Below are 17,870 nucleotides of genomic sequence, written 5' to 3'. Positions count from 1 at the left end.
ATAATTTTTGAGAATTACAAATAACATTTTCCCATACAGGAATATAAACAATTTGGACTTATTGAGGCCCTTAAAGGAAAGCAAAAAATAAGACCCCCCCTCTATCTTATTTGCCTTTTCATGTTTCTCTTGGTTTTTTATTTTTGATGTCAAATTTTCTGTTTGGATCTGGTCTTTTCATTACAAATATTTGGAAGTCTTCTATTTTATTGAATGTCCATACTTTTCTCTGGAAGTATGTAGTCAATTTTGATAGGTAGGTGATCCGTGGTTGTAGACCCAATTCTCTTGCCTTTATTAATAACATATTCCAAACCTTAAGGTCTTTTAGTGTGGAGGCTGCCAGATCCTTTGAAATTCTGACTGGTGCTCTTTGATATCTGAGTAGGTCACCATAAGTGGAGAGGAGAAGAAGAGCCTTGCTTCTACTCTGGAGACATCTTAACCTGAAAGTCCATAAAACTTTTATTTTTTAATAAAAACTCTTACCTTCTCCTTTAGAATTGGTATGAAGTATCAATTCCAAGTCAGAAGAGCACTAAGGGCTAGGCAATATGGGGCTAAGTCACTTACCCAGGGTCACCCAGTTAAAAAAGTGTCTGAAGCCTACCCACTGAGTCTCCTATCTGACCATGATGCTAGTAAATCTTAAAAATTTCATTACTATTGGGACAGTTTGAAGAAGTATACTCAGAGAGCACAAGACTAATTCAAATAGAATGGGATAATATAAAAATATTAAGGTATGAGAAAGAGGACTGTATGGGAAAAGAAGGAATGAAGATCAAGATGAATTACTCCTCAAGTGGAGTCATGAAAGAGTTAATAATGAAGTGGAAGGTAGGGGCAAGATGGGCAATGCTCAAACCTTATTCTCATTGGAATTGATTCAAAGAGGAATAATACCCATACTCAATTGACTTTGGAAATCTATCTTGCCCTCCAGGGAAGGTGGAGGATAGGAGGAATGGGGTAGGGACAGAGGGACTTGAGAGAGGAGAGGGGAAATTGGGGAAGGTGATGGTCAGAAGCAAAACATTTGTGGGCAGGGAAAGCCTGTAAAGATAGGAAGATAAACATTGGAAATGAGATGGAGAGAAACACATAATTAATCATCATAACTGTGAATGGAATGGAATGAAATTATCCATAAAACAGAAATGAATAGCAGAGTGGAATTAAAAACCAGAATCCAATAATCTTTTTTTTTAAATAAGCAATACACTTAAAGTAGGGAGAAACACTAAGAACAAAGGTAAAAGGTTGGTGCAAAATCTTATTTTGCTTCAGGTGAAAAAAAAAAGAGCATGAGGGTACCAATCATGACCTCAAGCTAAGTAAAAGTAAAAATAGACTTAATTTTAAAAAGATAAAAAGGAGACAGCTAATTTGGTTCTATGGATTGATAGTGAGACTTAGAGTCAGGAGGTACAAGGTTCAAATAAGGGTAAAGACTTCTTAGATGTGTGACCCTGAGCAAGTCACTTAATCTCCATTGCTTAGCCCTTAGAGTTCTTCTGCCTTGGAACCACTATGCAGTGTTGAGACTAAGACTAAAAAAAATAAAGGAAGGAAACTACATATTGATAAAAGGTATCTTAGACAATGAAGCAAAATAGGTGCCAAACATATATGTACCAAATGTCATAACATCCAAATGCCTAAAGGAGAAGTTACATGAATTTTGGGAAGAAAGAAAACTATACTAGTGGGGAACCTCAAATTTACCATTTCAGAATTAGATACATCTAACAAAAAAAAAAGAAATTAAGGAAGTGAATTTCAGAAAAGTTAGATATGATAGACCTCTGGAAAAGACTCAAGAGGAATAGAAATGAATATATTTTCTCTCAATAACACATAGCACCTACACAAAAAAGTGGTCATGTATTAGGCCATACAAGTCTCACCAACAAATGCAGAAAAAGGGAATTATTATATACATAATAAGAATTACATTCAATGAAGTGCTGCAGAAAAAAAAGTTTAAAATTTAACTGGAAACTTAATAATTTAATTCTAAAGGATGAATAGGTCAAAGAACAATCAATAATTTCATTAAAGAGAAGGACCCAGGGGAAGTTGGGTGGCTTAGTGGATTGAGAGCCAGGCCTGTAGACAGGAGGTATCCTAAGTTCAAATTTGGCTTCAGATATTTCTTAACTGGGACTCTGGGCAAGCCACTTAACCTCTATTGCCTAGCCCTTACTGTTCTTCTGCCATGTACCCAATACATAGTATTGATTCTATGGTTGAAGATAAGGGCTTGAAAAAAAATTAAAGAAAAAGAATGACCAAAAAGGAGAGAATATACCAAAATTTCTGAGATATAGCTCCAACAGTTCTTAGGGAAATTTTACCTCTCTAAATACTTACATCAATAAAATAAAGAAAAAAGGACATCAATGAATGAGGCATGCAACTAAAAAGAATTTCAAAAGAACAAAAATTTTAAAATCAATTAAATACCAAATAGGGAATTCTAAAAGTCAAAGGAAAAATTAATAAAGTTGAAAGTAAGATAATCATTGAACTAATAACTAAGAAAAAGGGCTATTTCATGAGATAACAATAAAATAGATAAATCACCGGTTGTTAATTTTTTTAAGGAAAGAAGGAAGAAAACTGAACTACTAGCATCTCAAATGATTAGAATGAAGTGATCAGCAATGAAGAGATATAAAAGTAATTATTAGAAACTCTTTTGCATTATAATAATTCAATGAATATGACAAAATAAGTACAATTTAAATGGCTTACTGTTTGGTGCATGTATATTTAGTATTGATATTACTTCATTGTATATGGGACTGTGAAAATTGAACCTCTTTTTTTGGAATCCAAAAGCAACCTTTTGATTTTACTGCAAAAAATCTTATATCTGAACCTCTGACTGATCTTTGAGGCCATTGGTGGAGTCCTCTCTTCTCCTGTCTTCCCTACTAGGAGATGGTGTAGAAGCATTGTGTGGCCATTCGAACCATGGCGTGGTTACTGTTGGAGTCCAGTAGATCTGCCTCTTGTCAGGCCAGAAGTCTGAGTCTGGCAATCAAAGAGAATTGGGAAAGGGATGTTATGATGAGCACAAAATGGTAGAGGGGACAGAAAGTCAGACTATTCCACTGTAAGGGAAATAAAATTAGTGTGTTCTTCTCAAGGTAAAGCATCCAGCCTGCACCCCCAGTTAAGAATGTAATGTGTTAGCAAGTCTGCTTTAGTTTCAAGGACATTGTGATCCTTTGCTTAGTAGATTTAGGAGGCAAGCCTGGCTAGTCCTGGAGATTGGAGGCCCCCTGTACTCCCTGTCTAAGGACATCCTGACAGCTCAAGAAACAAGGAAGGCAGACGCAGCTCACTCTTCAGATATGTAGAACCTAAGAGTCACTTTTGTGGACATGGTTTCCTCCCAATAACCTCAACCCTCCTAAGTAGGGGTTAGTGGAGAGCTCATGCTATATATCTTCTTATTTCCTGATTGGGGTGAACTTCACACCTAGCCTGCAAGCCTAGGCCCTCCTCTGCACCAAAGGAGTCAGGTAGATGATGGTGGGGGGGTCCCCTCATTAGAAACCTCCATAATGTTTGTATTTATGCCCATGCATTGCATTTGCCCAACCTAGGCAGATGCCCTCTCTCATGAGAAAGAAGAAAGAAACTTCTGTCTCTTCTACCCTCCCTTTGGGACTCTGGGGTTTTAATTTGTGTGGGCGAGAACTCATATTTATTCCACACATTTGGAACCAATAACTGAAGAGGCACCTGATCTGGCTCTAGTCTGGAGTAGCCTGCTCACAGAGGAGGTAGCCAGGAGAACTAGTCAGCAGGCCACAGGCAGCATGCACTTTTTCTTTCTCTGACCTGCTGTTATGATTATAATTTTAATATTTAGAAATAATTATGTTTTAAAATTAAGATATTGTCTTCAGATAATTTTAATCAAAACTGTATCTTTGAGCAACATATTTTTCCCAGTGTCTCTCTTTTAATTAGATCTGTTTTGCCTTTTGCTTTGTTTGAGATCATGATTGCTACCCTGGTGCTTTTTAACCTCTGAGGCAGTGTAATAGATGCTTCTGTAGCCACTTATTTTCACTCAGGGTTACTCTTTTTCAAGTGTAACTCTTATAAATAACTTCTTGTTAGATGCTGTTTTATAATCCATTCTAAGTTATCTGTTTCCATTATATGCATGCCATTTCCATTTAGAGTTATGATTACTAGCTCTGTATTTCCTTCTACCCTATTCCAGCCCCCCCTTTATCCTTCTCTGTCTCTTTTTACCCTCCTCCTCCTCAAAAGTTGGTTTTCCTTCTTCCCTCCTTTGTATCAGCCTCCTCCTTTCTCTTCTACCTTTCCCCTCTTTCTGCCCTGTTGGATAAACTAGATTTCTATACCCAACCTAATGTGTGTTAGTACCTCTTTGAGCCAATTCTGATGACTGTAAGGTTCAAGCTTTGCCTGCCACTCCCCATATCCCCTCCATCATAAAATGTCTTCCTCACAGATTCCTCTTATGTGAGATATAATTTCCCTGATTCTCTTTCTCCTTTCCCCCTTCTCCCAGTTCATCATTCTTTCTCACTGCTTAATTTTATTTATTTTTAATTATCGCATATATTCGATTCACACCCATGCTCTCTGTCTATGTATCCTTCTTTAAAAAAAAATCCTTGCCTTTTATTTAAAAATCGATACTATGTAGTGGTTCTGAGACAGAAAAGTGATAAAAACTAGGCAAAGGGGATTAAGTGACTTTCCCAGGGCCTCAAAGCTAGGAAGTATCTGAGGCCAGATTTGAACCCAGAATCTCCCAACTCCAGGTCTTCCTCTCAAACTACTGTGCAATCCAGCTGCTCTTGTATCCTCCTTTGAACAATGACAAGGTTCTTAGGAATTATAAGTATCATCTTCTCATATAAGAATAGATATACTTTAAACTTAGAGATCTCCTTTTGATTCCTTTTTCTATTTACCTTTTTATGCTTTACTTCAGTCTTATATTTGAGAGTCAAATTTTCTATGCACATCTGGTCTTTTCATCAGGGATGCATAAAAGTTCTCTCTTTCATTAAGTATCCAGCATATGTGAGGAGTAAACCTTAAAAATGGGGTTATGAAGAGATAGACACCACTGAATAATAACAATCACAAAAGCATTTCTATTACAATACTGACTAATATTGGAAAATAGATGTGAAAAAATGACTATTTCCTTCACTCTTGAATGTGCCAGATACTTGAGAGCTGAGCCAGAGGTCTCTCAGAGGGGAGGGTCCTTCAGTTTAGGTGTGATGGTCCAGCTGAATAAGAACACGAGACACTGAATGCTCAGTCCATATTTAGGCATCAACCAGTGTTCTGTCATGATATAGAGTTTGGTTTATTTTATAGGCTCAGTGAGTACATGATTTTCTGGCACACAATCATTTTTCAACATACATGTTTCCATAGAAACTATCAACAGACACAGACTAAAGAGACAGTCAATGAAACATTGTTGCTACAACAGAGATGGAGATGACTGACATGGATAAGGTAATCTAGAGGTTAGTTCCTCCTGACCTGTGAGATGACCAGTTAGGAGAATCATTGTTACTTTTGATCAACTTTCACACTAAATCACAATTACTTAGGAGATGGGTAACAAAGCATTTCATAGCTAGGTATGGGGTTAGAGGATAATTAAAGACACACTAGAATTGGAATTTTCCTCAATTTCCAAGTTGCATTCTTCTTGTATTTCACTTGGGTACTTGGAGATGTTGCTCTGGCTATTGTAACATAACAAACCAGAGAAGTGTGTCCTGTCAACCTGGGCTTAAAATGTATTGATGGTCCTGGCTTGCCTGGCTTGTAATGGGAGTGAATGTAACTCTGCAGAGAGGGAAAAGGGTGGGGTAATGGGTGCCTGGAATTCTTTAGGTTATAATTCTGTGAATAAGATCTTTAGAGTGGATCTTAAGGGTGATATTCTGGGGGGATTATAGTAGGGCATGTGTATAAATCCTATGAATATTGTCCTCATATAACTTCCTTTGTAATGGGGGAGGGGAAGAATAACAATCCTAGTCAGTAGTAAGGGAAGGTAGTGGGAGAAGTCACATGGACGAGGGTTCAGTGGGTTCCTTATTTTCTGGGGACTGCTTTGTAGTATCCATTTCCCATACTGTGACTCTGTCAGATAGCAAGGGAGTGATGGCTTCCAACATCTCCTTTTTTGTTTTTTGTTTTTTATTTATTTTTAATTTTTTAAATTTAAATTTATTTAGTCAATTTAGAATTTCATTCCTTAGTTAAAAGAATCATATTATGTACCTTCCTCCTCTCCCCCCACCCTTCCCATAGCTGACACACAATTACACTGGGTATTACATGCATCCTTGATCAAAACCCATTTCCATGTTGCTGGTGTTTGCATTAGGATGTTCATTTAGAGTCTACATCCCCAATCATATCCCTCTCAATCCATGTAATGAAGCAGTTCTTTTTCTTCTGTGTTTCTGCTCCCACAGTTTTTCCTCTGAATGTGGATAGTTTTCTTCCTCATAGATCCCTCCGAGTTGATCAGGATCATTGCATTGCAACTAATGGAGAAGTCCATTACATTTGATTGTACCACAGTGTATCAGTTTCTGTGTACAATGTTCTTCTGGTTCTGCTCCTTTCCCTCTGCATCAATTCCTGGAGGTCATTCCAGTTCACATGGAAATCTTCCAGTTTATTATTCCTTTGAGCACAATAGTATTCCATCATCAACATATGCCACAATTTTTTCAGCCATTCCGCAATTGAAGGGCATTATCAAATTTTTTGCCACCACAAAGAGTGCAGCTATGAATATTCTTGTAAAAATCTTTTTCCTTCTTATCTCTTTGGTGTATAAACAGAACAGTGCCATGGCTGGATCAAAAGGCCAACTGTTTTTTAGTGCCTTTTGGGCATAATTCCAAATTGCCCACCAGAACTGTTGGATCAATTCACACCTCCACCAGCAGTGCATTAATGTCCCACTTTTGCCACATTCACTCCAACATTCATTACGTTCCTTTGCTGTCATGTTAGTCAATCTGCTAGGTGTGAAGTGATACCTCAGAGTTGTTTTGATTTGCATCTCTCTGATTATAAGAGATTTAGAACACCTTTTCATGTGCTTATGAATACTTTTGATTTCTTTAACTGAAAAAATTACCTATTCATGTCCCTTGCCCATTTATCAGTTGAAGAATGGCTTGATTTTTTTGTACAATTGGTTTAGCTCTTTATATATTTGAGTAATTAATCCTTTCTCAGAGGTTTTTGTTATGAAGACTGTTTCCCAACTTGTTGCTTCCCTTCTAATTTTGGTTGCATTGGTTTTGTTTGTACAAAAACTTTTTAATTTGATGTAATCAAAATTATTTATTTTACATTTTGTGGCTCTTTCTATGTTTTGCTTGGTTTTAAAATCTTTCCCTTCTCAAAGGTCTGACATGTATACTATTCTATGTTCACCTAATTTCCTTATAGTTTCCTTCTTTATATTCAGGTCATTCACCCATTCTGAGTTTATCTTGGTGTAGGGTGTGAGATGTTGATCCAAAGCGAATCTCTCCCATAATGTCTTCCAATTTTCCCAGCAGTTTTTATGAAATAGTGGATTTTGGTCCCAAAAGCTGGGATCTTGGGGCTTATCATAGACTGTCTTGTTGAGGTCACTTACCCCAAGTCTATTCCACTGGTCCCCCTTTCTGTCTCTTAGCCAGTACCAAACTGTTTTGATGACTACTGCTTTATAGTGTAGTTTGAGATCTGGGACTGCAAGCCCTTCTTCCTTCACATTTTTTTTTTCATGATTTCCCTTGATATTTTTGATCTTTTGTTCTTCCAAATGAACTTTGTTATATTTTTTTTCTAATTCAGTAAAAAAAGTTTTTTGTTAGTTCAATGGGTATGGCACTAAATAAGTAAATTAATTTGGGAAGTATTGTCATTTTTATTATATTAGCTCATCCTACCCATGAGCAATCAATGCTTTTCCAACTGTTTAGATCTTGTTTTAATTGTGCAGAAATTGTTTTGTAGTTGTGTTCATATAGTTCCTGTGTTCGTCTTGGCAGAAATTCCTAAGTATTTCATATTTTCTAGGGTGATTTTAAGTGATTTCTCTTTCTAATTTTTTCTGCTGAGATGTGTTGAAGATATATAGAAAAGCTGATGATTTATGTGGGTTTATTTTGTATCCTGCAACTTTGCTAAAGTTGTTGATTATTTCAACTAGCTTTTGGTTGATTCTCTAAGATTCTTTCATCATATTATCTTCAAAGAGTGATAGCTTGGTCTCCTCATTGCCTATTTTAATACCTTCAATTTCTTTTTCTTCTCTAATTGCTACAGCTAATGTTTCTAGTACAATGCCTTTTTGTTTTTTTTTTGTTTTTTAAATAGAGTGACTTCAATTCATCTTGAGCTTGAAATAGGATAGGACCTAATTATGGGTGATTACTGTTGTGCAGTGTGGACTCTCTGAACAATGGCTGCAGTGGAAGTTGCTAGGGATGTAAGCTTAAAGCAGCTTAACTTTGGGAAAGCAATTGTAGGGTATAAATGTCTAAATCTTGTTCAAAAACAAATACAGTGAAGGGATTAGGACTATTGGTTAAAATACTTCCTGAACAAGAAATTCTAAGTCATGGGGGATAACAATCACATCTGTAGGACCACCGAGAAAGTCAGAGTCATTTGAAGGCAGCAGTGCAATCAGGAGGTGAAAATCCCTTCTTGTCCTTTAGCTGCAGATGTCTTGATTTGTCCCTAAGTTTGTAGAGCATTCTGGGCTGTTCCCTTAACACAGTCTCTCTGTATCTACATTCTCTTAATCGCCTTCCTGCTGGGATGTGTCATGTGGCTTGTTGTTGGGGTGGGAATCATGGTGTGGACATGTCCTAAAGTTCTTAATCTTTAACTTAAAGTTTAGATTATATTTCCCTTATAAGTAACTAAATTATACTTGTGACATTTAATTGTAGGCCAATCAGAATCTCAGAAATGCAGGAAAAAAGATCTTGTTTAGAACTATACATATATAGACTAAGCAGCAATTATCAATAAAGGCAAAGTATAATAGATGTGGTTACTTACTTCTCAAAGGACAAAAATTTTCACTCTTAATCAATAATACTCCTTTTTCGATCATTATCATAATTTGGGAACAGGTTGCTTGCATGTTCACATAACCTAGCAATTGCTAAAATATTGACTTCAAATAAATGTAATGTTCTCAGTAACTTTTCTGAATAGAATATTTATATGCATATCACTATAGTGGTGAAAAACTATCCTATCGTATCTTATGTTACAAGGGAATCACTTTAAAAGACTGATATATATTAATTTAAGGTCGCCAAGGAATTCAGCTATGTAATTCCTAAATGAAAACTCAAATCAGCAGTAAATCTTTTATGGAGTTTAATTACAATAGGAGTAAGAAAGGAATTAGAGATAGAGAGATAGAAAAAGGGAGAGAAGGGAATAGGGCTTAAATACCCCTTCTGTTTAGGCTGGGCCAAAAGGCCCATGCCCTTAGATAGCTGGGGCAAAGAAAAAAGATCAGTCCCTATTACTCACGTGACCAAAATGGAGAAACAGTCTCAGAGGCCCCCACTTTCAACTTCCTTCAGAGCAAGCTTCTCAGAGCCCACACGAACCACACCGACCAACTTCTCAACCACCCCGAGTCTTCAGACCCCCCTGATCTTTAAGGAAACCATCCCAGTTGCCTCCCCTCAGTTCTCACATCTACCAATCACTGTCCATCAATTTCCCTGTGCCAATGGAGGCTCTAGCTTAACCCAGGACCACCCAGAGGCTTTGCACATGTCTGTTGAAGGTCATATTTTCAAATGATTAAATCTTTGCTCCTTTGCTACAGCCCTTTCTAAATCCTGTTAACCTGAGTAGGGTAGAGATTGGAATAATTAAATTTTGATCTAGGCTGCAGCCCTTACTCAATCCTGTTAGGACTGAATAGGGTGGAGATTGATTCCAAGTATCTCCATTGTATCAATTCTAAAATCAATCATGACTCAAAGAAATTCCTGTTCTATGCTTAAGCATAGGTCAAAGTCCTTTCCATTGTTCAGCAAAAGGTTTCTGTCCTAAAGTAATCTTAAGAAGGGAAGAGAAGGAACCTCCCATGCCAATGGGGTTCACATTCCAATAGCCAAGACCCACTATCAATAGGAAATTTTTCAAGTATGAAATATCCCAATGGTGAAATTTCCAACATTTATAAGTCTAAGGAATTTTGAGGTTTACACTTAAAGTGTGTTTAAATTTAGTATGATCCTATTTATGATAGAATTTTTAGTGCTCTCTAAATATCCTTTATACCACAGTAGGAAAAGGGAGGGGTAACTGGTAACTTGTTCTAATAGGAAAAAGGGTGTATGGCTAACTCAAAAAACAAATTAAAATTTTTAATAGTAGTGTTTTAAATTCATAGGATCCTGGTTTTCAAAAATATATGTGGATTCCCATAATAAAGGTGGATAATGGAGTCCTTTTTCCAGTAACTAATGAAATTATTTGTGATTAAAAAAAAACCTGCTTCTGGTTGTTAGGCAGTGTATGTTTAACTAGCTGGGAGGAAAAAGAAAAGGAAGGGGATAGAGGGAATGATTTCATCAAGTTTGTATCCTAGCAATTCTAAACAATTTCCTTTAAGTGGTCAATATACTTAACTTTTCAAAATGCAATCCTAAACTTAAATCTTGAATGTATGGTTCACACAGAAGCATCTACAGGAAAGACTGACATGTGGAGGTAAAAAGGTAATCTAGATATTTTCTAAAGAATTTATCCTAACCATCTGAATCATGAATCTTTCAATTCTGATATCTTCACATGAGCATCTTAACCAGGTGATCCAATTATTCATGAATCATCGCATTACTAATTTAGTTTAACTAACTTTATCATATCAATTCTTGTGATTAAGGGGGAGGTCTGTTCTTTAACCTGAGCTTCTTTAGAATTCCGAATTTGTAGTTTTGACTTTTGCAGTTTTATCACTTAGCCAAATTGTGCAGTTTCAACTAAAAAACCCTTTTTTGTCTGTTTCTAGAAAACCTCATATTTTTACTTAATAGTAGTATAGATAAATTATGGTGTTTGGACATGCTCAAGGTACTGGCTTTTTAAAAATGTGAGGAGTAGAGAGAAACTTTTGTTCTAGGAGTCTTAGGCTTAAATGTTTGAAAGCCAGGTGACAAGGATCGACAAATGGGCACCTCTTTGCTAGAACCAAGGATCTGGCGGTTGTGAAGGTGAAAAAGGAGGACCCCTCATTTCCATTCATTTTCTTCATCTTCCCCTAAGTTCAGGATAATTCTTGGGGAGAGGAATTGCTGGTGGCTGCCTAACCTGAAAAGGAAAGACCAAATGGGGATTCCTATAAGATTTGAAGTCAAGGCTAATTTTCTTTTCTTTGTCTAAATCTACTTTCCCTTCATCATCAGGGAACCGCTGACTACAAATTTGAGTTAGATCCAAGAAGTTAGCTAACTGTGGCTTGCTTGATTTTCTTACTTTTGCACCCCTTTTCTGAGGAGTGTGCTTAATTTTCCAAAAAATAGCTTTCTTTCTTTTGATTCATTATGGCCCATGATCCTCTAAAAAAAGTTCTGTATTACTTGTCCCTCCTAATTGTCCTTTCTGGCAGTGAGGCTTGGAGCCCTCTTGGAAAAGATGCTGAGTCATCCTAATTTGGGAGTACTCTTGGTTCTGGGGGCCATTTGATTTGTTTTTGGGGTAAGGGGCTTACCTAGGCAGAATTCCTCAGTCCTGGTACAGTTCAAGGCATCAATACTTTGAGAGCCAAGCCAGTGGTCTCTCATAGGGGAGGGTCCTTCTGTCTAGGTGGGACAGTCCAGTCAATTACGAATGAGATACACTGAATGATCAATCCATATGTAGGTATCACCCAGTGTTCTGTCATGGCACAGAGTTTGGTTTATTTATGGGTTTAGTGAGTATATGATTTTCTGGCACACAATCATTTTTCAACATACATTTCCATAGAACCTAACAACTGACATGAAACCTGAGGTCAATGAAACATTGTTGCTACAAACAGAGATGGAGATGAATGACATAGATAGGGTAGCCTGGAGGTTAGTTAGTAAGGAACCCTGACTTCTTGAAGTCCAGGCTTAGGAATCATAAACTCTTGGTGGTTCTGCCAATCTAGAAAGGCCTCAAATCCAAGTAAAGGTGCTATATGAAGGCCTATGTCATCCCTGGTCCAGTTTGTCTCAGTCCAGAAAGATTGAGCATCATGGGCTTGGGATCTATGTGAATGTCTTTGTCAGCCACAAGAACTGAAGATGAAATTTTCCTAAGGCCTGGAGGAGTTGGGATCTGCACAAGAGAAAGGGGTGACTTTGCCATTGCAATCACAGGTTCTTGGTCTCTGGCCTCTAGCCTTGCCAAGGTCTTAGAGAGGCCACTTGAAAACCAGTTAGTTGGTTATAAGGTAAGAAAAAGAACCAACATAGTAATTTTCTGTCTATTCTCTGCACAGCACCACTGTCCAAACCAACCATTCTCATCTCCAACAATACTGCAGTGGAGACCAAGGACTTCTCATTCACATGCCAGGCTAAAGGTCAAATTCATGCTTACCGGTGGTTCATAAACGGACTTGCCGCAGCTGGTAGCAGGATACAACTGTCCCCGGATAAGAGTACACTCACTCTCCCCAGGCTCACAAGAAGGGATAACAAAGGGCCATATGTGTGTGAAATCGAGAACCCATTGTTTAGGAATAGGAGTGATCCATTCCCACTGGATGTTACCTGTGAGTATATTGCTTCTTCCTGTATGGTGCCTGCTTATAGTCTGGTGGTGTGTTCCCAGAGGCCAGGCTAATTCAGTCCCTTCTCAGAGAGCTAAAGATGTAGGCTCTGAGGTTCCCAACCCCCTTCATCTTTAGGGAGCCCAGATTGGCCTTGTCATGTTTTCTGGTGGAGGGTGGCCAGCCAGGGTGCTGAACTGGATGAAGCCCTAAGATCTCCAAAGTTCAGATCTAAATTGGAAAAGTAGAAGATGAGTTGTGAATTCCCCAGCTCTAAGGAGGATTAGGGAGACACAGTGTTCCCTGCTGATGGGTTACAGACTAGGAGATGCACCTTCTTTCTGCCATAATCTCAATATGGAATCCTTCTCTTTCCTCCAGATGGCCCAGATATCGCCACGATTGTCCGTAGACCGGATGTGTACCCTCCTGGGGCAAATATTACTTTGAGCTGTGTAGCTGATTCTAACCCACCAGCACAATTCACTTGGTTACAGAATGGACAAAGGATCGGCAACTCAGCCACATTTTCTATTATTGCATCCCTGAGTGTTGCTGGCACCTATACCTGTACTGCATCTAACTCATTCACTGGTTTGACGCGTACTGCAACCAAGAATATTATGATCTATGGTGAGTATCTGGATTGGGCCACCAACTTTGTGTTGGGCTCTCTCTTTCCCTGGCATGAGAGAAATAGACATAAGTGACATTCTGTCCCCCTGGTCCCATGGAACAATGCATTGTGGTAGAAAGCTCCCTGAGCTGAGAATAAGAAACTTGGATTGAATCTGTTGGGTCCGGGAAAATCCCCCAAGAATGGAGACACGGAGACAATGCAAGTAAGCAAGGGTACACCTTTAATGAAACTAATGCATTAGGGCTGCTACAAAGAAAGATCTGTGCTGACTTGGCTAGGGGAACACCTTTTATAGTATGGGGGCTATCATGACATGTTGAACAAGAGGATATTGTGATTTGGCAGTTGCAGCTGGCTGGGGGGTGGGGTTCACAATACAGGGAGTGAACAGTTGTGCTGACTTGGGCAAAAAGTTTACTCCTGGCCCCCAGAGGGAGGTTGTTCTGACCTCCTTCATTCTCCACTTCTTCTACTATACATGAGGAATCTTACTCTTGCGACCATATCTTCATAAAGGGATTCAGTGTGAGTCAGAGTTTGATATTGCTGGTGAAGGACCATAACTGGACAGTATTAATATGATTCTTGACAAAGGCTACTAGGGTACTAGGCGATTAAGAATGCATGGAACTATCCCCAAATGATCAGCATAAAAGCAAAGAATCCTTAGGCTACAAGAATACAAGGGAGCAGAAGAATTTCCCTGTCAATAGTCTGCCCGAGTTTCTGGTGGTCCAATGCCCATGTCATCTCCCCCCTCTCCAAATATCTAGGGGAAAGGGGTGATGGTCTCAGTATTCTATAGCTTCTTCAGAGCTGAGAATGGTTGTAGAGCTATTGTTAGGAGAGAGGTATTGACTCTAGGCAATGTCCAGGGCTTCAGGCTGGAATAGTTGATGAGGTTACAGTGGAATCTGGGTGACTCCCATGAGTACTTTTATCCTAGAAGCAACTAGAGAAGTGACAAGGTTACAAATGCAAGGTCCACATATCCCACAGGGGAGTAGCCAAAACTTGAACAGGGAGGAAAAGGTTGTGGACACAGGGTCTTTAGGTGAGTGTCCTCTGTGAATGCCTGGGTCCTAGGAAGGTGGGAACCTGCTTGGACATCTGAAGGATGTCCAGGAACTGTTTCCCCTGATTGGCAAACAGGTCATAAGGGGGTAGAGTCAGCCCCTAGGATAGAAATGTAGAAACCAGGACTGGGTCAAAAACTAAAACACTAGATAGAAACAGAGAAGCCAATAGACTCCATCTTCAGAAATAATCTTCTGACAGGAATAGATTACTTTAGGAAATCAGATTCCTGAGTTGTCTGCAGAGTTGGTATGTGATGTTTCTGTTAAAGAATATCCTTTTGCAAAGTACACATTAACTATAAACAACTATAAATACTTGAGTAACAACAGTTTACAGATGTATTTCTTTATCCCAAATTCTGGGGGAAATTCCAGAAAGTTTTGAGCTATATTTCCAAGCTCAAGATCCAAACTTCAACTGTGGTAAATTAAGGCTACAAATACAAGCCATCTATTAATAAACTCACATACTTCTCAAAGTATGTTCCCTAACAATTCAATTATTAGCCTAATAGGTTGTTTGAGGAAATGGAAACTTTAATTTTACAATTTGCATTATGTGCTGATTATGGGAATTTGTCACAAAGGAAAAAGGCCAAGAAGGCAAATATTTCCTCAAGTCCCAAGGGACACATAGTGAGGGATTCACATATGGGCCAAAGCTATCACTGGCTCATGTCATCATTGTATCACTCAAGAATTAATAGCCTAGATGGTCAGAAAAGGTACATTCCCAGGTGATCCCAGAATATGCCTTTGTAACCATCCCAGGACATTCTCTGTAAGACAAGTCTCGTGCATTACAGCTCAGAGAAATTCTGCTTACCAGCAGTCCAGAAAGAAATTTCCATACTCTCAAACAGGCCTTTTATATCCCTACAAGGCTGATCACTCAGTTATTCTCATGTATTTTGGCAATAATTTACATATCACACAATAATGAACATGGATGCTGAATTAAGTAGCTCCATAGTAATATAATTCAGAGCTGTATCATCTCTTGGACCTAGGCCATCTGAAAGACTAAGACAAGACCACATAGAAATCACTTCAGAGTAACTGTCCAGAGAAATTATAGAATCATAGGTGATTTTCCCACAACACATACATTAATTTTAGAAATTATCCCTAGTCAGGAATTCAATTATAAGAGTAGAACATCTATCTGTTCTCTTTCACCTCCCTCCTCATCTTTAAGTCCTATCACACAGTGGTTGTCAACTCTGTGAGGTCCCTATTTCAGTCCCTAAGTATCAGTGTGGAACAATCATAACCACTTCTTTCTCCTTTCTGTGTGTAAGGAAGGGGTTAATAGCTTGTGAGCAATTTATCCTAAGATTGCTTGGCTGGAATTAGGTTTTAACCTTGTCCCATTCTTCTTTAACAAGTGAGCTTAGTTTACTACAATTTAAAATTTTGAATGTATCAAACCCCTTTCATAATAGTTTACTCTCAGTGGATTATAGTTTCAACTGTACAACTTCCAAATAACTTTAAGTCTTTTAGCAATCTTTCAGTGTGTAACCAGACTGAAGTGCAAAGCATTTACCTGTACTCAAATTTGTCTTTTTAAGGACATACAGTTTGCATATCATAAGCCCTTAACCTTTTTAGGTGGAAAACTTAATTCTCTCTTTAGTATAAGTGCAGACATCTCTAGATCACAAGTTTCTTCCTATACATTGTGCACATTTAAAAAAACAATTCATATGGGACTTCCGGGTAAACATGGCTCTAATCTAGATACGAATAGCTTCCTCTCCTCCGGCACTGAACGAAATAGATTACCTCAAAAGAGCAAAAAATCATCTTTGGAAGAACGGAGGGATTCTCTAGTAGGACACAGCAATGGAGGAACGTGGGGTTTGAGCATTTCCACATTCTAAGAAGGAGAAAAAGCTTGCACACAAACATGAGCTGAGCTACCCTCCCCCACCTCACCTACCAAAACAGAGTAGGGACCAGCGAGCTCACCAGAGATAGCGACTGAGTGAGGAATGTCTTTGTGGGGACTGGGGGGGGGCACACCAGGGTCCTTGGGATATAACAAGGACTTTCAGGGAACTACCCCTCAGAGCGATTTCACTGGAGACCCCTGCGCACTGGAGAGTGAGCAGACCACAGGGACTCTTGCAAACTTTGAATCCTGTGGAGACTCTAGAAACTGCCTGAGGCAAAATCTCTGCTCCTCACTGCAGTGAGGGGGGGGCACACCAGGGTCCTTGGGAACTGACAAGGGCTACCAGGGAACTACCCCTCAGAGTGGTTTTACAAGAGACTACTGCACACAGGAGAGAAAAGACCACAGACTAAGCCAGCAGGCACACTAACAAATTGCGGAGGCTGGGAAGAACCAGTCTGAGGCAAAAGCACCGCCACTTAAGTCCACAGAAAACCTGCTCATCTCACTCAGACCTCTGACTAAAAAGGAAAGGGAAAACCACCAAAGGGATGGCTCACATTGCCCAAGATCAACCCACCAAGAAGAAAGGGAAACAAGTGACTATTGAAAACTTTTATGGAGGGAAAACCCAGGCTAAAGAGGATCAAATTCAAACAAAATCAAAACATGCCCCCCAAAATTGGATATTATCCACAAGCTCTGGAAGAACTCAAAATGGAGCTTATCCAAAAGATGGAAACCTTTTGGCAAAAAAAAAATGGGAACAAATTCAGAAAGAGGTCAACAGCCTGACAGACAAGAACTCCCAATTGGAGAAACAGTGGAAGCCTCAAACAGAAGGGCAGACCAAACTGAAAAGCAAAACCAGTCCTTAAAGACTGCAACTGGAAGACAATGATCTTGCAAAACAGCAAGAATTAATAAAGCAAAGTAAAAAAAAATAATGAATTAGAAGAAAACATAAAATATCTCACTGACAAATTGACAGACCAGGAAAACAGAGGAAGGAGAGACATTTTGAGAATCATTGGTCTACCTGAAAAACCAGAGATTAACAAAAATCTCAATGCCACACTACAAGATATCATCAAAGAGAACTGCCCTGACATTCTCAAACAAGGGGGCAAAATAGAAATCAAAAGAGTTCATAGAACACCATCTATACTAAATCCCCAAAAGACAACCTCCAGGAATGTAATCTCCAAATTCAAGAGCTTCCAAGCTAAGGAGAAAATCTTACAAGAAGCTAAGAAGAGAAACTTCAAATTCAGAGGAGAGCCAATAAGGATCACACAAGACCTAGCAGTGGCCACACTAAAAGCCCAGAAAGCCTGGAACATGATATTCAGAAAGGCAAGAGAACTGGGCCTTTCATCCAAGAATCAGCTACCCATAAAAACTGACTCTATACTTCCA

At 38.7% G+C, this 17,870-nt stretch overlaps 1 protein-coding gene across 1 annotated transcript in view; it reads left to right on the top strand.

Annotated features, from left to right (window-relative positions):
* The window catches only part of LOC103092368 (uncharacterized), a 1,666,349-nt gene that overhangs the window by 128,078 nt on the left and 1,520,401 nt on the right, over window positions 1–17,870 (top strand). Inside the window, exons 12-13 of the mRNA XM_056825346.1 lie at window positions 12,560–12,835; window positions 13,214–13,465. Coding sequence (XP_056681324.1) covers window positions 12,560–12,835; window positions 13,214–13,465 — 528 coding nt within the window. The remainder of the gene's footprint in view (window positions 1–12,559; window positions 12,836–13,213; window positions 13,466–17,870) is intronic.

Source organism: Monodelphis domestica, chromosome 4 (genome assembly GCF_027887165.1).
Source record: "Monodelphis domestica isolate mMonDom1 chromosome 4, mMonDom1.pri, whole genome shotgun sequence".
In the NCBI taxonomy this organism is placed as follows: Eukaryota; Metazoa; Chordata; class Mammalia; order Didelphimorphia; family Didelphidae; genus Monodelphis; species Monodelphis domestica.
Note: the sequence above shows the minus strand (reverse complement) of the source record. Positions and strands in the feature narration are given on the sequence as shown.